Source organism: Eublepharis macularius, chromosome 1, assembly GCF_028583425.1.
Source record: "Eublepharis macularius isolate TG4126 chromosome 1, MPM_Emac_v1.0, whole genome shotgun sequence".
Lineage (NCBI taxonomy): Eukaryota > Metazoa > Chordata > Lepidosauria > Squamata > Eublepharidae > Eublepharis > Eublepharis macularius.
In genome coordinates, this window is record NC_072790.1 from 253,904,247 (window position 1) to 253,923,991 (window position 19,745).

The following is a 19,745-nucleotide window of genomic DNA, read 5'->3' on the forward strand; positions in this document are numbered from 1 at the left end:
TTTCCCCCACCTCCCACCTCTATTAATTGAAATGCAGATCTTGACAGTTCCTCACACCTTAAAGAAATGCAAATTGGCAAGTCAAAGGAGCCTACAGTACTTGTTCTCACAGCAAAAACAGAGCAGGGCCAATTCCAGATGGCCCTCCGCATCCCGAAACGTCGCGCGTCGGCACGCAGAAAACGCGAAATATCGTGTTTTCTTGCGCGAGTTTTGTGCGAGGTCACGCAAAACTTGCACGAGAAAACGCGATATTTCGCGTTTTCCGCGTGACGACGTCCGACGTTTCGGGATGTGGAGGGCCGTCTGGAATCAGCCTGGGATTGGCACTCTGCACTCGAAGATGCAATCGTACAAAGGGAGCTCCCCTGAAAGCAGCAGGCACATGCCCTGTGCAAGAAACAGCCTGCACGTGAATTGAGGACCACACATTACATCCTGCATTTGAGCATCCCCTGGTACTTTTGTAATGTGCAGAGAGAGAACAGGGGTGCACCTACCTGTAACTGTAGTTCATCAAGTGTTCTTCTGTGCATGCAGTTCCCACGTGGGCCTGCACAGAAGACATGACGCTGAACATCAGGCTCTTCAACCTTTCCTCCTAGAAAATATCGGCTGTTTTATTTTCAGTCCCTTTCGTAACAGTCACCAGCACAGAGTTTGCCTTTTTCACCGCTGCCACACACTGAATTGACACTTCCGTTGAGCTGCCCACGATGACCCCCCCACGGTCTCTTTCCCTCTCAGTCTCAGCAAGTTCAGGCCCTGTTAGCATATACTAGAGGTTGCGATTTTTTGTTCCAGTGTGTACCCACAACAATTGTGATCCTATTAGTCTCCCCTCCTTCCAACTAACACGTGTACATTTCTGGATACTCACAGCTTGCCTATCCCAAGACTCATATCCACAAAATCAAAGTTAGCATTCTGTTCCAGTGGAAGAGCTAAAACCCTTCTTCGTGGGCCAGTTTTGCTGGTTCCGTTCGCGTACTGCCGTGTTTTTTCTGCACCTGATTTGCCGCCACGTGTAGTCACTCTGACTACTATGCGGCTTTTCTGTGGGTTTCCCGGGCTGTATCCCTGTGCACAGTCTTTATCCCGTCTTTTAGCGTTCCACTCTCTTCTACCCCCCTCCTACCTTCTGCCAGCCCACTTTATCGTGATTGGCCACTATAGTGTATCCAGCCACTCCCTCCCCCTCCTTTCCATTCCTCCCCCTCCTCTCCATTTTCCTTTCCACTCCTTAATTTTTTTTAAAAAATCCAGCTTAGATGCAACTTGAATCCCCACATCCACATGACAGCTGGAGAGAATGGCTGTTAAAAAATAAAGGAGAGCCCAAATGGCCCCAGAATGCCACCGCAGAGGGAGGAAGGACTCCTGCTGTTTTCCAACGCAGTGAGCACAGGGTGGGGTGCCTGTGCTGCTCCGTATGGAGTATTCTGTGCAGAAGCAGTGGTGAAAACAGGGAAACGCCCTCTCCTCCGTGCTATTTTGACATGGGGAAATGCCTTGGGAGGGGGGAGGAAGGAGCCCTCCCTCCCTGCATGGTAACACTCTGATACCGTTTGGGCGCTCCGTTATCCTTCAAAGACCTGCGTGTCCAGTTTGACCCCAAGAGTCCCCTGCAAAGACAAGCGCATGAAATAGGCTGTTAGGAAGGTCATGGGTAGGGATGCCGTTCCCGCGCTGGGGGCGGGGGATTCCCCCCTCCACCCCCTGCTTTTACTCACTTGGCTGGTGGGAAAGGTGGGGGAATGCTGCCCCAGGTGCGCTCCCAGGGCAGTGCGACATCACCTCCGGGAGTGACATCATTGCACCGCTCCTGTGCTTCTCAGCAAGCCCATGTTGGCACCCAAACCGGCTTGCTGAGAAGCGTGCACGCTCTCCCATGCCTGTGCAATGACGGCACTTCTGCACTCTTTTCGTTTTCTGGGTTCCTGCTTCTTTCCTTCTCCAAGGCTCTTGTCACACTGCCCGTATCGCAGCCCTCCATGTGCAGGTTGGAGCTCCATTGCCACTGCAGCTGCAGGCCTGTTGTTGGTCGAAACATTCATTACTGATGGAGACAAGGGGAGGACTGGGCTGTCTTGCTTCTCCCAGAAGAGAGTCAGGGGCAGCTCCTGCTCGAGAGAGCGGCTGTGCACGGAGGTGTTGCCTGCACGCGTGGCAGCACGTATGGGAAAACTCCCCCCTCCCTGCACTGTTTGTGCGCGGGTAAAAACTCTTGGGAGAAAGGCAGGCGCTCTCCCCCCACCCCCCAGTGGCAGCTCTCTGGGTCCCTTTGGGTTCTCCTTTTTTATGCAAGCCGTTCCCAGAACTGCTGTGTGTCTTCTCCAGCCTGGGTTGGGTCCCTGGCAAAGTAACGGGAAGGAAGTAACATTTAGAGTGGCCCAGAAAGACAGGCAGCGAGAGGGCAGGGAATGGCATTGGTAGGGTTGCCAGCTCTGGGTTAAGAAATTCCTGGAGATTTGGGGGGATGGAGCCAGGGGAAGAAGAGGTTTGGGGAAGGGAGGGACCTCAGCAAGGTATAATGCCATAAAGTTCACATCCCAAAGCAGCCATTTCTGTTGCCCGGAGATCAGCTGTAATTCTGGGAGATCTCCGGTCACAGCCTGGAGGTTGGCAACCCTAACGGGAAGAGGGACTTTTTGCACAAGGCACAGAGATGAGGGGGTGGGCAGAGTGGAGGGAAAGGGGGAGAGACAAGCCTGGGGTCTGATCTCAGGGCACAAACTGGGCTTGGTTCATGGCGAGGGATTCCGTCTGTAACTCGGTCTTCGCAGTGTGGCAGCGATGGGGGGAAACTGACCCAATTTGAAGCGTTTGGGGCAGTCCACTTTTTAACCCAGTTTTGCAAGCAGTTTTGTCAGGCAGTTCCCAGAGGAGGGGTGAGATTTGCAGCCGTGCGGACCTGCCTCGGGAGAGGACTCTTCCTTGGTTACATAATTCAGGAAGGAATGTCTGGCTGCCCTGACTGAGGGCACGGGATGCTCTTGAATGCGGAGGGTTTCAGGAGTCCACAGGGCGCCTGTTCCCGGATTGGTTGTTTCCAGGGTGATCCCACCTGCCCTCCGGCAAGGGATCGCTGCTCTTTCGTCTAGGGGAGGCGATGCTATTCGTAATCTGCTCTGCTTCAGCTGTACTTCGGCTCTATTTATTTGTTTGTTTTAGGAAGTTTGGCGGCATTCATTGTGACTTAAATCAAGATGAATATTTTCTCACCCACTACTGGTGTTAAATTAACTTATGAAAACTAAAGAAACTGTATTTATTTATTTATAACATTTCTTGTTTTATTAATCATTTTATTTCACAAAATTGTAACGTTCTATTTGAAACAAGGAGAAAATGTTTCCAAGTTAAATACACCGTACACCATGGACAAATAAACCTACATCCAAGCAGTTAACACAGATAACCAGACTGAGTCAAATTGAGTTACACTCTTCCTCCTCTGCAAGAAGGCTAGTTTAATCATGATAGATATTCCTTCCATCTTCTCAATCCGTTCCTGAATACTAGGTCCTGACTCTTTTCCCCAATACCTAGCAAAGAGCACCTTGGCAGGAGTAGTTAGATATAAAAGAAGGTCTTGAAATTTGGGGTGTGTGGGGGAGAGCAGGCCTAAGGATATTCCAGAACAACACATCAGGAGAAATGCCTTAGCAGGAAGTGCTCTTGGCTGGCCACAGTAGACTCTGCCCCATGTGGGTCTTACGCTCCTGTCCTCTGACAAGGGGACGGCTCAAAGGCCAAGCTTAGAGGAAAGAACCTCTTTCAAGTCCCAAGCTGGTTCCAGTATTTTCCTCTGATTATCCAGAAACAGAATCCGTAAGTCCTTGGGTTCAGAGGCTAGCTGGCTGTGCAGAATTCATTTCACTGCAAGGAGGAAGTGAATCAAATGCGCCAGCCGGCCGCCTTCTCCTCTCATGCCCCGACACTTTCAGAAGGTGCGCAGCGGCTTACTGGGGGAAGCCATAACGGGAGGCTGAAAGCCTTGCTCTGGCCTAGCTGCTGTGCAAAGAGCCGGACAATCTGCCAGGCCTGCCCTTAACACAAGAGGAGCGGATCTCTGCAGCGCACTCTGCTGTTTGCCAGCCCTATCCAACGGAAGCCCAAGTCAGGGCCAAGCTGCATGTTATGGACGGGCTTCCCCCAAGCGGGCTGGGATGGATCCTGCCCCCGTCCCCTCGTTCCACTGGGCAAGGTTTGGAAGGCTTCCTCCATTGGAGCGAGGGCCACTCAAGCTGGAGGAAGGCTCTTTGGAGCCCGCCCAGTTTGGTGTAGCGGTTAAGAGCGGCAGGACTCTAATCTGGAGAGCCGGGTTTGATTCCCCACTCCTCCGCTTGAAGCCAGCTGACCTTGGGTGAGTCACAGCTTCTAGGAGCTCTCTCAGCCCCACCCACCTCACAGGGTGATTGTTGTTGTGGGGATAATAATAACACACTTTGCAAACCACTCTGAATCGAATGTTATTTCACTTTGACCCATCAGGTGCCAGGGAGCTCATTTCCCGAGTGTCGGGGCTGTGATTCAGATGAGGACCATGGCGTGGGGAGGAAGGGGCTTCGTCCTTCCCCACATGCTGCTTTCTAACCCCAAACAGACCTGACGGTGGTATTTGCCCCACAGGAGGGCTGCATGCGCACCATTGAGCTACACTGGCACCCCTCGCAGTGGTGCAAGCACTGCCTGAACGGGGCCGTGTGGGGTCAGGAAAGTGGTGCAAGGGAAAAACTGAGCTCCACCTCTCTCTGCACCATGGCCCCAATCCGAATTAGGGCTGCATGCACTTGGGAGATGAGCTCTGTGACATGCACAGTCTGGCTACACTGAAAAGAGGCTGAGAGGCAAAGATTTTAAAGCAGAATGTACCCTGATGGCCTGCAGGGGGGGGCAGGGAACCAAGCTCAGCCTCCAGCCAGCCCCCACCAGTTAGAGGAGCTAGTTGGGCCAGCGGGTGGGAGGGGGCAGCCAGGCAGCTGCCTGCAGAGGTAGTGGAGGGGCGAGAACTGAGAGCCAAGCTACAAGTGATGCCTGACACAGGTTGGACACTTGTCAGCTTCCCTCAAGTTTTGACGGGAAATGGAGGCGTCCTGGTTTTACAACTTGGCTCTCCATTACAGCTGCAAGACCAGGACACCTCCATTTCCCATCAAAACTTGAGGGAAGCCGACTAGTGTCCAACCTGTGTCAGGCGTCACTTGTAGCTTGGCTCTCAGAAGACGGAAGGCAGAGGGGCGGCCAGCAGCCTCGGCCGGGAGAGGAAGTGGAAGGCTGTTGGGAGGTGGCCGGGTGCTGGCAAGCAGTGAAGGCACCCCAGACACCTGAACGCGAAGGGCCGGCTACATCTTGCACGACGGCTCCAGAGCGACCCCCCCACCCCCGCTAGCCGCCAGATTCTTTCGTTGCATTTTCTGAATTTGGAATGTCATCACTCCCCGCCTCTGCACCCCTCAGCTTCGCTTATCCAGAAACGAGATGATCGGCATGTAAGGAAATGGTCCAGCACCTGCCATTCTGGGGCTCAGCCGTTCTCCTTCCTCTGTTCTGCTCAGCAATCGGGAGCATTCTCTTCTGTCTTGTTAGTTTGAGCAGGAAACAGCAGCAAGATGAAATCCTGGACCGCTGGACCTATTCGGCTCAAAGTTCCTAAGTAGCTGGGACAGAGAGACGGTTGCCTGCGAGGCCCAGCAGGGCAGGAACGGCATAAAAGTCAAATGCAGATCCATCCAGAGGGCGTCTTTTGCGCTACCGGCCGGGGAGATGAGAGGTCTTCGCATTCTCCATTGTCCGTTGTGCAGAACCAGGAGCGGCGGAAGTGTCCCAAGACAGGCGCCTTCCTTGCATACAACGTCACTCTGGTCGAAAGGAAGCCCCTCAAGAAGAATGCAGGGCTTGTGCTGGCTCCTTTCACCCCAGGGGTCTGCCTGGGTAGACGTGGCAAGACCTGCAGAGGCTGCCTGGCACATGCCGGGATCTCTTCCAGTGCTGCGGACGAGGCCACTGAGGCACAGTTTCTTGGATCACGTGCAGCTGCCATGACCCTCTGCAACCCTGAGCTCTTCTGGGACCCTGAGCCTGCTGCTGCTTTTCATGACAGTAATGCTTCCGTAGATCAAAATGGCTTCTTTCTCTGGAGCCCAGGGACCAGCAGCCTCCTCTCAGCCACCTGGGTCCGATATGGGGATACGCAGCTGAAAACTCCTTGGTGCGGGTGGCGACCTGTTCTGCTCAGGGTGAGTCTTCCTTCCAGAGAACAGTTTGTGGTGTGCTTTGCGAATGCTGATACTTTGTGCCCTCCCCAAGATTCGAACCTGTGCCTGAAAGACATCCTCGGCCCCCTGGGAAGGAGGGCCTCTGGCAGGAAATAAGCACCCGCAGTGGGAAGTCGGAGAGAACGCTTTGTCCATTCACAGGCATCTCCCCCCCTCCGGTGTCCAAAGGGCTGGACTGGAACGTCCCGGGCTGTACGCAGGGGGTTGAGCTCGTGGTTCTCTCTGAGCCCCGGTTATAATCCCCACAAAGCCTCTCTGGCCGGCTCCTGCAGGGGAACAGAAGGGCTTCCGTTAACTTTCTTTTCTATCCATGTCAGGAAATCTCTAAGCCCGTCTTCAGAACTGGATCTCAGAGGATGGAAGAGCAGCTTTTTGAAAGGGCGTCAGAGCTATCAAGCAAACTTCTATTAGAGTTTCAAGGAAAGGAACTTTAAAAAAACCAGGACTCGTACTGGTATTTAGGATGGGGCGAGCTCTGCAAAGCTGTACGGAGGGAGCGGCGGTCACTGCCACCAAGCGGAAGAAGAGCCCTGTTTGATCAGGCTGGGGGCCCATCCAGTCTAGCATCCCGTCTCACACAGTGGCCAACCAGAAACTCTCGAAGGCAACAGCTATGAGCAGGAACTCTGCCGGAGGAAAGCTCAGGCTGGCTCATGGCCCTGAAGGTGAACGCTTCCCGCTGGCCTCTCCACCGGACTCCGTGCTGTCCCCAGGGGCTTTAACCAGAGTGGGGTGGATGAGTGGCTGAGGGTGGCTTTTGCTGGGGTCGTCTGCACCAGCCAGACCGAAGGACGGGAAGGACTCACCAGGCCCTAGGTCTTGTCCTCGGGCGTCTTGTCCGAGTTCCCTTGGATCTGGTCGTTAGCCGTTGTGATGAGCTGTTCTCTCTGGGGGCTTCTCTCGGCATTACTTTCTCGGAGACTTAGGGACTAGACACAAGGAGGCAAGCAGAAAAAGGGGTTTCGGGGTGGGAAACGTTTGGAAGCCGCCAGCGTAGACTTCCCAAGATGCCTCTCTCTCCAGAATCTGAACTGGCTCGATGCTTTCTGGGAAGCCAGAGCGAGAGGACCGGTTGACCTTGGTGTGGGGGGGGGCTGGTTCTCAGGACTCATTTCGAGGGGGAACGCACAGGAATGCAGTTCCGGCAGTTCCCCAAAGAGGTCACATGTCAGGTGGCCCCACCCACCTGACTCTCAGCCATTTTGGGCCCGTTTCAGCCTGGATTGGGGCCAAAACAGCCCAGATCGGGCTTCTGATGGGTGATGGATCACTCTCCCGCTCAGCTGCAGCCCAATTCTGACCATTTTCAGCCCCGTTTTGCCATTTTGGGCGCAATTTCAGCCCTGAATGGGCAGGATTGGGTCCAAAACAGCCAGGATAGGTGATGTCAGGGGGTGTGGCACATGCAAATCAGTTATGCTAATGACACACTTCCAGTGATGGCAAGGGGCGTAGCATATGCGAATGAGTTACGCTAATGAGTTCCTCCAGCTCTTTTTCTACTACATGACCCCTGCTGGTTCTTCTTTCAGCTTCTCAAACACCAGCAGGGCAGCAACTAAAAAAGAACTCCTTGATGGCTCCTGACCATTTTCAGTTGCACCAAAGCAACTTTTCCATGCAGGTTTTCCTAAAGTGCAACCCCTAAACCCTCAAGGTCCCAAACCTCAGTAGCCTGAAAATGTTGAAATAAAGTCTGAATAAGAACAGGAAAACAAAAATCTTGATCTTTCAGGGGCACATTAATGGCAGGATACATGGCTGTGCTGGAAATCTGAAAATTGTCATTTGAAATCTGAAATGTCATGAATATCGTCAACGAATGTATAGCTCTTAGGGGCAGATTAACTCTCTTCCCCAAACCATGTCAGCAGTGTCTCGGCCTGCTAACCTCACTGCCCCTATGTCTCCAAGTACCAGAGCATACCTGGCGCCTGCTGGCAACGCGCTGGCATCACTTCTGGGCACATGGGGAGTGACATCAGCGTGTCACCAGCAACATAACTAGAAGCCCCTTGTGGCTCCTGCAGCCTTCCAATTCTTTCCCGCCTGCTGCTGGTTGCTGGGCTGGGCCTGCAGGATTTTCACCCAGTGGCACCTGGTACTAGCCAGTGAGCTGAAGCTTTGAGCTAGTCCAGTGAGGCAGCTCTTACGTTCTTGCGCAGGGAAGAGTCTTCCTTCAGACCGCAAACGCCATTCCACGGAGCCCTCAGAAAACCCGTGCCCGGCTGGGAAAGAGTCCTGGGCAGGCTGCCCCTCGCGCTCGACACAGCGGAGGCCCTGTGGGAAGACCTCAGGGCAGACTCACCTTATTGTTACTTCCTGAGGGGCTCCTCCTCAGGTCCTCTGCATGCTGAGGGTCTGACGGGCTCTCCTCCACTTGGACGGTAGGGACGGTAGCTGGGAGGAAAAGAAACCTTGTAAAGGGAGGGGCCTGGGAAAGCAGGTTCGCTTCCCCTCCTGTGCACCAGCAGAAGAGCTGAAGAGCTTCCTGGCCACTAGACCAAGCCAATGGTTATGCTCAAGGCCGTGGCTATTGCAGCGCCTTAAAAGACACGGGGCGGGGGGCTCTGCACCGTAGGCCCTATCAGGGCATTTAAAAATTACTATAAAATGGCAACGGTGAACCCACGGTGGACCATGAGTTTGCCATCATGTTTCGTTTGGCTAGAGGGTTTGGCTTTCCCTTGTTCACGGCTAACATGGACGTTGGGCAGCAATTCCAGACTGTGTCACCGCACAATGAAGCAGGCCGCTGGCCCGGCCTTGTGTCAGCAGGCCAAGCCCAAGGGCACCCAGCCATCCCCAAGGCACCCAGGTTGGCTGGAACTCCAGAAGGCCTGGGCTCTTTAGGGCACAGCCTCTCTCTGGAAGGCCATGAAAAGACTCCGATGGAGACATTGGGCTCACCTGCCTGGGCGGACTTCTCACTGTTGATCCTCCAGCACCAAAAAGCAGCCCCGAGACTTAGCACCAAGAGGACGATGGTTAGGACCATGTAGCCGGACTTGGAGAAGGACGTGTCCACTGCACCAAGGGAAGAGCAGAGCCAGCTTACAATGCAAGCCATCTCTCTTTCACATGCACACACACGCACACACCTCCCAGACAAACTCCTGATCTGGAAGAGACACCAGCTTGGATCCTATGACTTACATTCCCTTGTGCTTCTCTCTGATCATTGGAAGACATCCTTTGTAGAAGCCAGAGAGCGACAGGAAGGGAAATCAGGCATAGGATCCAAGTGGTTCTAGAAGAAGACCCTCCACCAGAGTCCTGCACAATCACCTCTGGGTAGCATTCAAAAAGGACCTTGCTTGTGTGAGCTGTAGATACAAAGCTATGCAGAACACACGGCTAAATGCCCAAAGCCACTGCATGTCACCTAAGACGCACTGAACCAAAATATCAGCCAATATCAAGTATTTTGGTGAACATTCCATACTAAGCAGGGCCAAGAATTTTTAGAAGACAAATCTATTCTAGTTTTAATATTAACCCTGGTTTATTCTTAATGGGGCTTCCTGCTTTGGGTAATCTTCAGCCACAAGAAGGCCTTTGACTGACTTGAGTGCTCGCATTGAGCAAAGAAGAGGTTGCCTCCACTGAGCTATTTGTGGGGTTAACCAAATTCCCTGTGCCTTCCTAACAATCATTTAGAATGAGGGCATCAAGAAGTGACCATCTTGACCCCCTCTTTTGTTCTGATCTCAAAGGCCACAGAAGACAAGACTTCGTGGACCCTAAATCTTTGCTCCGCTCAAGGATTCCTCCCCTCAAAAGAAAGAGCAAACCCAACCTCTGCTCTCCCCCACCTCCACTCTGGCAGATCCTCTGCAAGTCGAAGGACACGATCTTGTGCTCCACGGGGTTGCTGGCCATGCAGGAGTAGGTGGTGTTCAGAGAGGTGGGCTGCAAAGAGAGCTGGAGGGTCCTGCCGTCAGGAGAGACCTGGTATCTGTCTGCGCTGCCAAGGTCTCGGATGGGGTTGCCTTTCCTCCAGGTGACGTTCACGGGGCCCTTCCCTGGCGACAGACACTGAAGCGTCACGTTGCACCCGCTGGGGGTGCTGGAGACCAGCTGGCTCTTAATGCGCGGGGTCAAAACAGGCTCTGGGGGTCAAGAGGGAAAAAAACAGTGCAAAGAGTGGGTATAAAGAGGGTCAAATTCAGCTCCCTGAACACTCCGTGCTTCTTGGCTCAGAGAACCAGGCCTGCCGATTAGGAACCATCTATGCAAAGAGCACCCAGCAGGAGGCAGCAGCTTGCAGGAAATGCAAGGGGGTGGTTTCCATGTCCGAAAGATGGACATCTCTTCAGTCCTAGAGGATTTTTGATTCCTTCAGAGGACTCCCCGTGGCAGGAACCCCCACCCTCGTGGACCCTGTGGGCACTCTGGGTATCTTGCAAACAGGCAGTGGGCCCGGCAGCCAGTCCCAAGACACTGGGGGTCCAAGCCAAGCATCTTCCTGTGACGGAGGCAGCTGCCATCAGGACTCTTCCGAAGCACCTCCTGCTCCAGGTACATGGAGGTAAGCCAGGACCAGGTCTTTGCTCTGAGTGAGCGAGTGGAAGGCACAGCGGTGGGCACCATGGCACCCAAGGGCACCACGCTACGTGGATTGAAGTCAGTTCCAGCTACTCCTGAGCTATACTGGAGCCTGTCAGCAGTCCCCCTAGCAAAGCATCACCTACTCTGAGTGGCCTCCAGATCGGACATCCTTTAACAGAGCCGTATCCTGAGCCCTTTTGCTTGCAGAGCAGGCACCTCGTGCTCTGCCACTGAGCTACGACCCCTCCAGCGCATTAATGGGTGTGGGTTATCCCAGAAAAATCTGCCAGAGGCACTCGCCTTTAGGTGGCGGTTAAGCGCCTCTTTGAAATGGCTCATCAAACTGAAGCAAAACTTTACAAGTCGTTCTAAGCATGGCAAGAAGTCCGGATTCTCCTCGATCAAATTCTCAGTCTGCGGGATGCTCTTTCGTAGCTTTTCATGCAGAGTCTGAAGGTCCACTTTGCACGTGAGGCACCCAGCAGGACTCCGAAACGGTCACCTACCGTAGACTGTCAGGTGGAAGAGCTGGTCTTCCACGAGGGCCGGGAAGATCTTCAGCCGCGCTCCAAAGATGCCGCTGTCATTCAGCTCCAGGGCCCTGATCCTCAGGGTCTCGTTGAACATGTCGATCCTCTGCTTGAACCGGTCACTGGGATCAGGGCGGTCAAATCTGCCATCCCGAAACAAAGCCACCAGGAGCGCTGGTCCCGATCCAGCCCGATAGCTCCACTCAATCTCCTTCACTTTGGCACGGGGCGCAATGTTCACCGAGAGAACCGCCGAGCCCCCCAGGACTCCGTTCACCCGACGGGGAGGGGGGCTCTGAGGCTGGTCAGCAGCAATCGCTGGGAAAGAGAGAGAAGGCAAAGCATGAACTGTGCACCAGAGCATGGCACGGACCAGACGTATTGGACCGTCAATGGATTTCACCCACGGTTCTCAACCTGTGCCGCATGATCCTAAAGAGGCTCACAGCTCTCTCAGATCTGGGGGAGGCTCTGGGGGCCCCTCCCAGCAAAGAGAGGAATAATAATGAGAGGGTGAAGCTAGCACATTCCCCCCCCCCACCCTTTGCACCCTGCAAGCCCTTCCCACTCATTCCCAGAAGTTCTGCTTGCTCCAGCAGTGGTACAAGATATTTCCTCCCTAGATCTATACTGGTACCAGCTGGTGGCACTGTGGTGGCGGAGTGGGAGAACCACTTATGCACACTGGAATAAAAAGAGCCTTTAATAATCATTTACCAGCATGACTCTCTACTTCACTCATTAAAAAATGGCCTTTCTTGATAGGGGAACATTCATGCCTAGAGCTTGGCTTTTGCTTTGGTCCCCATGATAATTATCTGGACGGAAGCTGCAAAAAATTTTGTGGAGAGGATCCCCTGATTTTCAGCTATGCCCTTTACCCCCTGCCACCTTCAGGGCTGATGAATATATAAATGAAACCATGTTACCTCCATGTCAACTGGTTCACTTCAAACAAATGTGCACAAGAGGCTGCATTTCACACAAAAGCACGACAACTCTCGAACAAGGAACAAAATAGTAAAGAGTCCAGTAGCACCTTTAAGACTAACCAACTTTAATGTAGCATAAGCTTTTGAGAACCACAGCTCTCTTCGTCAGACTAAGTTGGTTAGTCTTAAAGGTGCTACTGGACTCTTTACTAGTTTGCTACTACAGACTAACGCGGCTAACTCCTCTGGATCTACAAACAAGGAACAACACCCTAGGGGGGGTGACTTACTCCTCCACCTGTCTTCATGAGGCAAACTGACTTAGCAAGCCTGATAGGAGTTTTGAGGCCAACTTTCCCAAGGACCCTCACTCATTTGGTGATTTGGAGCTCAGCTTTCAATGGACTTTCAACCAAAACTCATTAAAGCAGTCACACAAATCCAGTTTGCTGAAACCACAAAAGCAACTGAGTCCATCGCACATTGGGCTCTACAGGTCAATTTCCCATCAACTACACTATTAAGGCCCACAATTTGTGCCCGGGTGGGATGGGTGAATAGGTTTTGAATATTCTTATAGTAATAAACACTAGTCAGATATGAACAGCGCAATGAAACCTGGTGTTATTTTGTTCCAAGCACTACGTCATAAAATCCATCAACCATCTGGAGGGTTTACTATATATGTATCTATACACTCCAGCATATGGCAGAATTTTGCATCATTTCAAAAATACTGAGCACCTAGGAGAAGACAAAGCTCCCCCAACTGAGGGCATTCATGTTCCAGAAACAGCACGCGGGGGAGCAGGGTGGATGCGAAGAGGCAGTCAAGCCAAGGGTCATCAGAGGCTATCAAAGGGGCCCCTCTTTTCTTCCAGGCGTTCATTTATTTCATGTGTTTTTATCAGGGTAGCCTGCATCATTCTCTCCACTGTATTTTATCATCACAACTACCCTGGGAGGTAGGCTAGCTGGCCCATAGTGACCCAGTGAGCTTCTCGGGAGAAAGGGCTACCTATGCGGAGTTGCCCTTCTGTGATGCGGATGATCTTGTGTGACAGTTTCTAGAATCAGCATCAATGTTTGCGGGATACTCCGTTGATCTCCTTGCCCAAATGCCAAGGCCTGGAAATGACTGCCGCCCCCCACCCCCCCGCCCATGCTGCTTCCTTTCTGAAGCTGTTTTGCATCTTTGCTCCAGGGTGGAAAACGCAGGCTAGCCTTCCCCCCATCACCACGCCTGCCCCTGGCATGCTCAACCGTTCAAGGACTGCGCACCAGGAAGACTGTGGTGCTGCGTGGTCCCCTTTGCTGGTTGCTCAGCCAGCAGCCCCTCCTCCCACCCCCCCCCCGTAATCTGTGCTTTGATGTAAAGCGAACAGCTGTGGCTGGGCATTAGGAGAAGATTAAATACCCGCCTGAGAGGTCTTGCTCCTTGTACTACTTCCGAATGCCAAAATTACCCCACGGTGGGCTGCGCTGTAGCCGGGCCTGTGCGAGGGGCTCAGCATGACGCACAAGAGGGGTGGGAAATGGGGCGGGGGCTGCTTGCACTGGTCCTGTTTGTCTGGAGATTCCCTTAGAGTGCCCCCCCCCCAAATTTCCACCTCTCTGAATTCATTCAGTGGCTGAAGAGACCTCTGGATCTGGGCGTGGGACGGGCGTTCCTGAGCAGGCGGCCCATGTCTTTATGCAAGGGGTTTAACTATCTGCTTTAAGTTCATTCACAAAGCAAGGAAAACACATTTTGAAAATTTCTGAATCACCTCTCCGTTTTTTAAAAGATCCCAACTGTGCTGGGAGAGAGACAGGTTTAGGAATATTTAAAATAAATAATCTTAACAATTAAAAGGTCAGACATTCTCCCTGGGGGCGGGGAGCTCTTTGGAAGCTTCGGGCAGCTCCTAAGTGAGGAGGTCAGAGATGGTGGACAACTTTCTCCAGCCCAGCAGACTTCCCTCTGCCCTGTGTGGCAGCTGCCCGAGGCCAGGTGTCTCTCGAGGCACAGTGCCCGTTCCCAGGGGGGCCAGTGTCAGTCTCGGCAGGGCTGAGCAGGAGAGGCGGCCTGGGGCCCATGAGGCCTCACCCTGCACCCTTCCGCTGGCCCTCGTGTCCCTGGCCGCCTGCGGGGCTTCCATGCCCCCAAGGAGCTGCTGTGGAAACTGCGGCCTGAAGGCAGACCAGATACGGCCCCGGGGCAGAGCACAGGCCGGGCGGGCGGGCAGGCGGGAGGCCCCGGCTCTGACCCTCGCCCGGCAGCATCTCCAACACGGAGCTCTCAGGCGGCGGGGCTTGGGAATTGGGGTTGCCAGCTCTGGGTTGGGAAATTCCTGGAGATTTGGGGGAGTGCAGCCTGGAGGGGGCGGGGTTTGGGGAGGGGAGGGGTCTCCCGGCGGGGGGGTGTATAGTGCTGTAGAGTCCCCCCTCCGAAGCAGCCATTTTCTCCAGGGGAACAAATCTCTGTCCCCCGGAGACCAGGTGCCCGTCTGGGAGATCTCCAGCCACCCCCTGGAGGCTGGCAACCCTGCGTGGGATAGAGACGCTGGGGAGAGAGAGAGCTGCCGCCGCCCGAGGGGGGGCTGTGGGACGGAGCCTGCGCAGAAGGCGGCGCCCCCCCTCCCTGGGCTGAAATGCCCCTGCATTCCCCGGCAGAGAAGCGCCCCCCCCCGCCCCCGAACCGAGAGTGCCTCGGAGCAGGGGGCCTCTCCTCTCCCTCCGGCCCCGGACCACCCCCAGGGCTCTCCTCCAGTCCCCACGGCCCTCCTTTTCGAGTAGCGCAACTGTCAGCTTCGCCTTCAGGAAGGGATGGATCAGGGCCCGGCTCAAGGGGATAAAGAAAATTGCTTCCTGAGTTTACCACGGCTTTATCCTTTTATCCTGAAGTTGGTCTGAACGTTGTAATCCCGCAAATCCCCCGTCCTCTGACTGGGAGACATGACAGGTCGAGGGGAAGGGGGGTTACGACCAGGAGGAGGGGAGGGGGCTGCAATGCCAAAGGAGTCCCGCAGGCAGCACGGAGGAGTGGGGGAAAGTGAGGGGAGGCGGCTGGGGGAAGACCCCCTCCCCAGCCTTCCGCCCTGGTTTCTGCCTTGATTTCAAGGAACCTGCCCTTGAAATATTGGGTTTCCATGTGAAGAAAGTAAATCTTAGCAAAACCAGCTTCTGGGCCCTGGAGATCTCCCAGAAGTACAGCTCATCTCAAGAGATCACTCCTCTTGGAGAAATAGCAGCTTCCAAGGGTGAAATCTATAGCTTTATACCTGCCGAGGACATCCTTTTTCCCCAAACCCCGCCCTCCCCGGACTCCACCCTCAGATCTCCAGGATATCCCCAACCAGAGTTGGCATCCCCACGAAATTCTCATAGCCGCAAGGGGCAAAAGCTACAGGCAGAGCAGGAGCCCTGCTCTAGGAGCTGTGGCTTGTGGCCCCCTACAGGTTTACTGCAGCAGAAGTTTCCGCGAGCGACGGACTGGTTTGCATGTTGGGCTCGGATGGTCCCCACTCCCAGCGCTCCCCCGTGAGGCTCGTGGGGTGACCTTGGGCCAGCCACTTTCCCTCTCCGCCCAACTTGCTGCCTCACAGGGTTGTTGTGATGATTAAATGGAGAAGGGAGAGCCTGGAGGTCCCTGGATAAAAAGGCACTTGGGAGACTGGCCGGCCAGAGCCTGCTTTGCCTGATGCGTGAAGTGTGAGCCTCAGCTAGTGCATATACATAGGTATAGGGAGAAGTGACCAGGAGAAGAGCAGGGCGCAAACCCTAACTTAAGGACTCCAGAAAGTTGGGGAGATTTCTGCCCCAGGCTCAAAGGGCTCCAAGGCAAGCAGCCCCCCCCCCATTCACAGGGGAGAGGCTCACAGCAGCCCTCAGGCCTGTTGGCAGCCAGGAGCACACAGCCACAGTCCGGAAAAGCAGGGAGCTCAATGGGCTCCCCACTCCCTAGGGGATCTTGGGAGTTGTAGTTCTCTCCGGGTGGGTGGAGGTGAGGAATCCTCAAGCAAAACTGTGACTCCCAGGAGTGTCTGTGGAAAGGCATGAAGCCATTGTAAGGTTATAGTATAGACAGGGCCCAAGACCCCTGGCCAATAGGGTGCAATCCCACCCCCTACCCCCCACTATTTGCAGACTAACAGTTTCTGGTGGGCAGCTGTGTTCGTCTGCTGTAGAAAAGCAAGCTTTGAGTCTAATAGCCCCGTGAAGGCCAACAAGAGATCAGGGTGTAATCTTTCGAGAGTCAAAGCTCCCTTGGTCAGATGCAATATCTAGAAAACGGCACAGCCACCCCACGCAGGTTCCCAAGGAACCCCAGGAGGTGAAAGGCGCCAAGGGCTTCTAGCAAGGGGTTCCCCAAGGGGGTGGGGGTGGGGGTGGGGGATGAAAGCCATACGGCTGAAGAGGTTCTGAACTGGCTGGCTGTGACTCTCCAAAGCCAGGTGCCACTGGACCCAAACCTCGCACTTCTTTCCTGGTGCTCCTTCGCCATGGTTAGTAATCGGGTGGGAGACTCCCAACGAAGACCAGGGCTGCGGAGGCAGGCACTGGCAAACCACCTCTGTTAGTCTCTTGCCAGGAAAACCCCACCAGGGGTCGCCATACGTCAACTCTGACTTGAGGGCACTCTCCACCACCACTTTCCCCCGGGATGCCAATCCTAAAATCTCCCCTTTGGAAGGCCGGTTCCACCAAAGTGCTTGAACACGTTCCGTAACGTTCAAGGGAATGCACAATGGGGACTGGATTGCTGGCGCTGTGGTCTCTGGGGCTCCCTGGAGAGACGAGGGTTGTCGGTGGGGCCTGGGGAGGGGGCTTCTGTGTTGGTGGTGGTGGGGAGCGAACACCAGAACAGTGAACTGGTTTCGAACCGGCTTGAAGCCGGTTGTCCCGTTTGCTGTAGGTGAGGTTTTCCTCTTGGCGCAGCTTCCCCCCCCCCCCCGGGAAGGAACCCTCCCCGCTCTTCTTTAGAGGAGCAATTCCGCCAAGGGACGGGCAGGCTGGCATTCCAGGGGGCACGCAGTGCAGGGACGGGGGCAGCCGTGGGGCCAGGAAGTGGGGCCCCCACCGGACCCAGACAGTGTGGTGGGGAGGACAGGGGGGGTCCCTCGACTGAGCCCTGGGCTGGGGATGCCACAGTGGGCGACTTAAGCGGGGGGGGGCGATCGCGCATGCTCCCCCAGATCCGAGCCCCCTCTGCGCTACCTCCGAGGACACGGCGCTGCCTGCTTTTGGGGAGCCTCCCGGGCCCACGCTAGGAGGGGCCGGAGGAGGGCCGGGAGGGCCGGCCCGCCCTGGCGCTTCTGCCCGGGAGCCCCGGCCGCCCCCCTGCCGAGAAAGGGCGCCAGCGCGGCCGCTCTCGACGGGCAGGGCGCGGGCAAGCGGGCGCGGGCCTGGGGCGGGCGAGGCCTGCCGGGGCTCCGACGGCGCCTTCCTTACCTGCGAGGAGTCCGGCCAGCGCGCCCACCAGCAGCCCCGGCGCGCCCTCCCGGCCGCCCGCCGCTCTCCCCATCGCCGCCCGCCTGCCTCCCGGCCCCGCCGGCGCGCCCGCAGCCGGGCGCGGGAGGGCGAAGGGGAGGAGCCAGCGCGGCTGCCCGGCGGCTCGCTCGCCGCGGGTTCCTTCGCGGGCCGCCTGTGCCTGCTGGGGCGGCGCGGAGGCGGGCGGCGAGCCCGGGGCGCGGGAGGGCGAGGCAGCGGCTCGCCAAGCGGGCGGGGGGGGGGCCCCGGGGCCGCCGGCCCCCTGGGCTGTGAGGGAGGCCCCCCCCCAGCTGGGCTGGCCGCGTCTCTTAGGCTGGTTACCAACAGGCCTGGAGAAGAACGCCCCCACCGTGCCACACCGCCCCGGAGCGCCTCTCCCCTCCGGCTCTTCTGCCCGTCTCGGCTCGGCTGGTCCCCGACCGGGGTCAGTCAGTGGGGGACAGAAGAACTGCCTGGCATCCAAGATCTCCCCCCCCACACACCCGTTTTCGACGGGATGCCCTCCCCTTGAAGAAACAGCTCCGGGCTCAGGCGGTGCACCTGGCGCCGGCCCGCTGCTGGAAACTGGCGGGTACCAGGAGCGCCTTTTACCAGCTTCCACTGAGGGCTTTCACGGGCAGAAAAGATCCGCTCTCCTAGAAACCTACCGGATCATCCCAGCTGTCTTCAGAGGCTCTGCCTGCTTTGGGTGCCCCACCTGCTGGGTCACCACACTCCCCTAGCCGGTGAAGACTTCTTTTTTTCATCTGTGGCAGGTGGGCAGCCGTGCTGGTCTGCGGAGTCCAGTGGCACTTTAGTGACCAACAAGAGTTTCAGGGTGTCAGCTTTTGAGAGTCACCGCTCCTTTCTTCAGACGTGAGTAGGAAGGGACTGCAGAAGGGAGCTGTGCCTCTTGAAAGCTGACACACCCTGAGACTCTTGCTGGTCTCTAAGGTGCCCCTGGACTGTGTTCCTCTGCTGTTCCAATCATGAGTTGTCACATTTTAGTGCTGAACTTACTATTTATTTAGAATATTTCTACGCTGCCTCTTGCGAGTCCTGCTTGAGGCGGCTTACATTTTAAAAACACAATATAAAAACAAGCCACTAAGAAGCCATTAAAATGCACCCGTGCCGTGGAAGCCCCCTCCCCAGTGAACGTATTTTTTCTTCTCCTATTTCAGTGGGAGTGGACAAGGGCCTTCCGCTTGCACAACTGCCGACTTTTGCTTTAGACCCCCTGTCTGAATGATCCCCCTTCCAAGTACCGCCCTGCTTAGCTTCCAAGATCTAATGAGATCGGGCTATGCCCTGCCGCCTCCCCTCCCTGGAACAAGGTAGCGTCAGCTAAGACAAGTTCTCCCAGACACAAGCCATCCGGGATGGGGTGGAGGGGCAGCTGAAGCACACGGGGCCCCTCGGCCTGGTCTTCCTGTGCCCCGTTGAGCAGGCTGGAGCCCTGCTCTTGAGGAGGACACCGTGCTCCCTGCCCTGCCTCTTCACAACTCAGCCATCAGTCGCAGGGCATCACCTTCCAATACCTGAACACTGAAGCAGATTCCAGTGGGGATCGGCTGCAGCCTGGGCGGGGTTGGCACTGTCGGGCAGTTGCCGAGGTCTAAGGAGGGTGCAGTGGTGCCACCCTCTGGCCAGAAGCGGAGGAATGGACCGGCCTCGAGGCCACACAAGCCAGAGGAGGGAGAGGGCCCGATCCACCCTCCGTATCTCGCTGGCATGCAGGGGGGGCTGAGGGGCCCCTACACGGCTGGCAATGCAGCTTCCTAGCCCCGAATCTGTTTCTTTTTTCTGCAACAGCAGCACAGTCTCCTCCCTCCCTCCCTCCCTCCCTCCCTCTCCTCCCAGGCAGCAGCAGGAGAAAGCAGCAGCCCTTCATGCCCTTCGCTGTCCCGCTTGCTCACTCTGCCGGTGGGCGCAGCAACAGCCGCTTGCTCGCTCACCTGCTCCCTTGGGACATGGGTGCCTCGTGCCTTCCCTCTATG

General features: G+C 55.7%; 1 protein-coding gene across 1 annotated transcript in view; it reads right to left on the bottom strand.

Moving 5' to 3' along the window:
- LOC129325785 (uncharacterized) overlaps positions 1–16,780 on the bottom strand; it is a 33,576-nt gene extending 16,796 nt beyond the window's left edge. Inside the window, exons 1-4 of the mRNA XM_054973690.1 lie at positions 16,749–16,780; positions 14,384–14,466; positions 11,339–11,680; positions 10,097–10,393 (exon numbers count right to left, since the gene is read on the bottom strand). Of these exons, the coding sequence (XP_054829665.1) occupies positions 10,097–10,393; positions 11,339–11,680; positions 14,384–14,466; positions 16,749–16,780 (754 nt within the window). The remainder of the gene's footprint in view (positions 1–10,096; positions 10,394–11,338; positions 11,681–14,383; positions 14,467–16,748) is intronic.
- Positions 16,781–19,745: the final 2,965 nt, after the last annotated feature.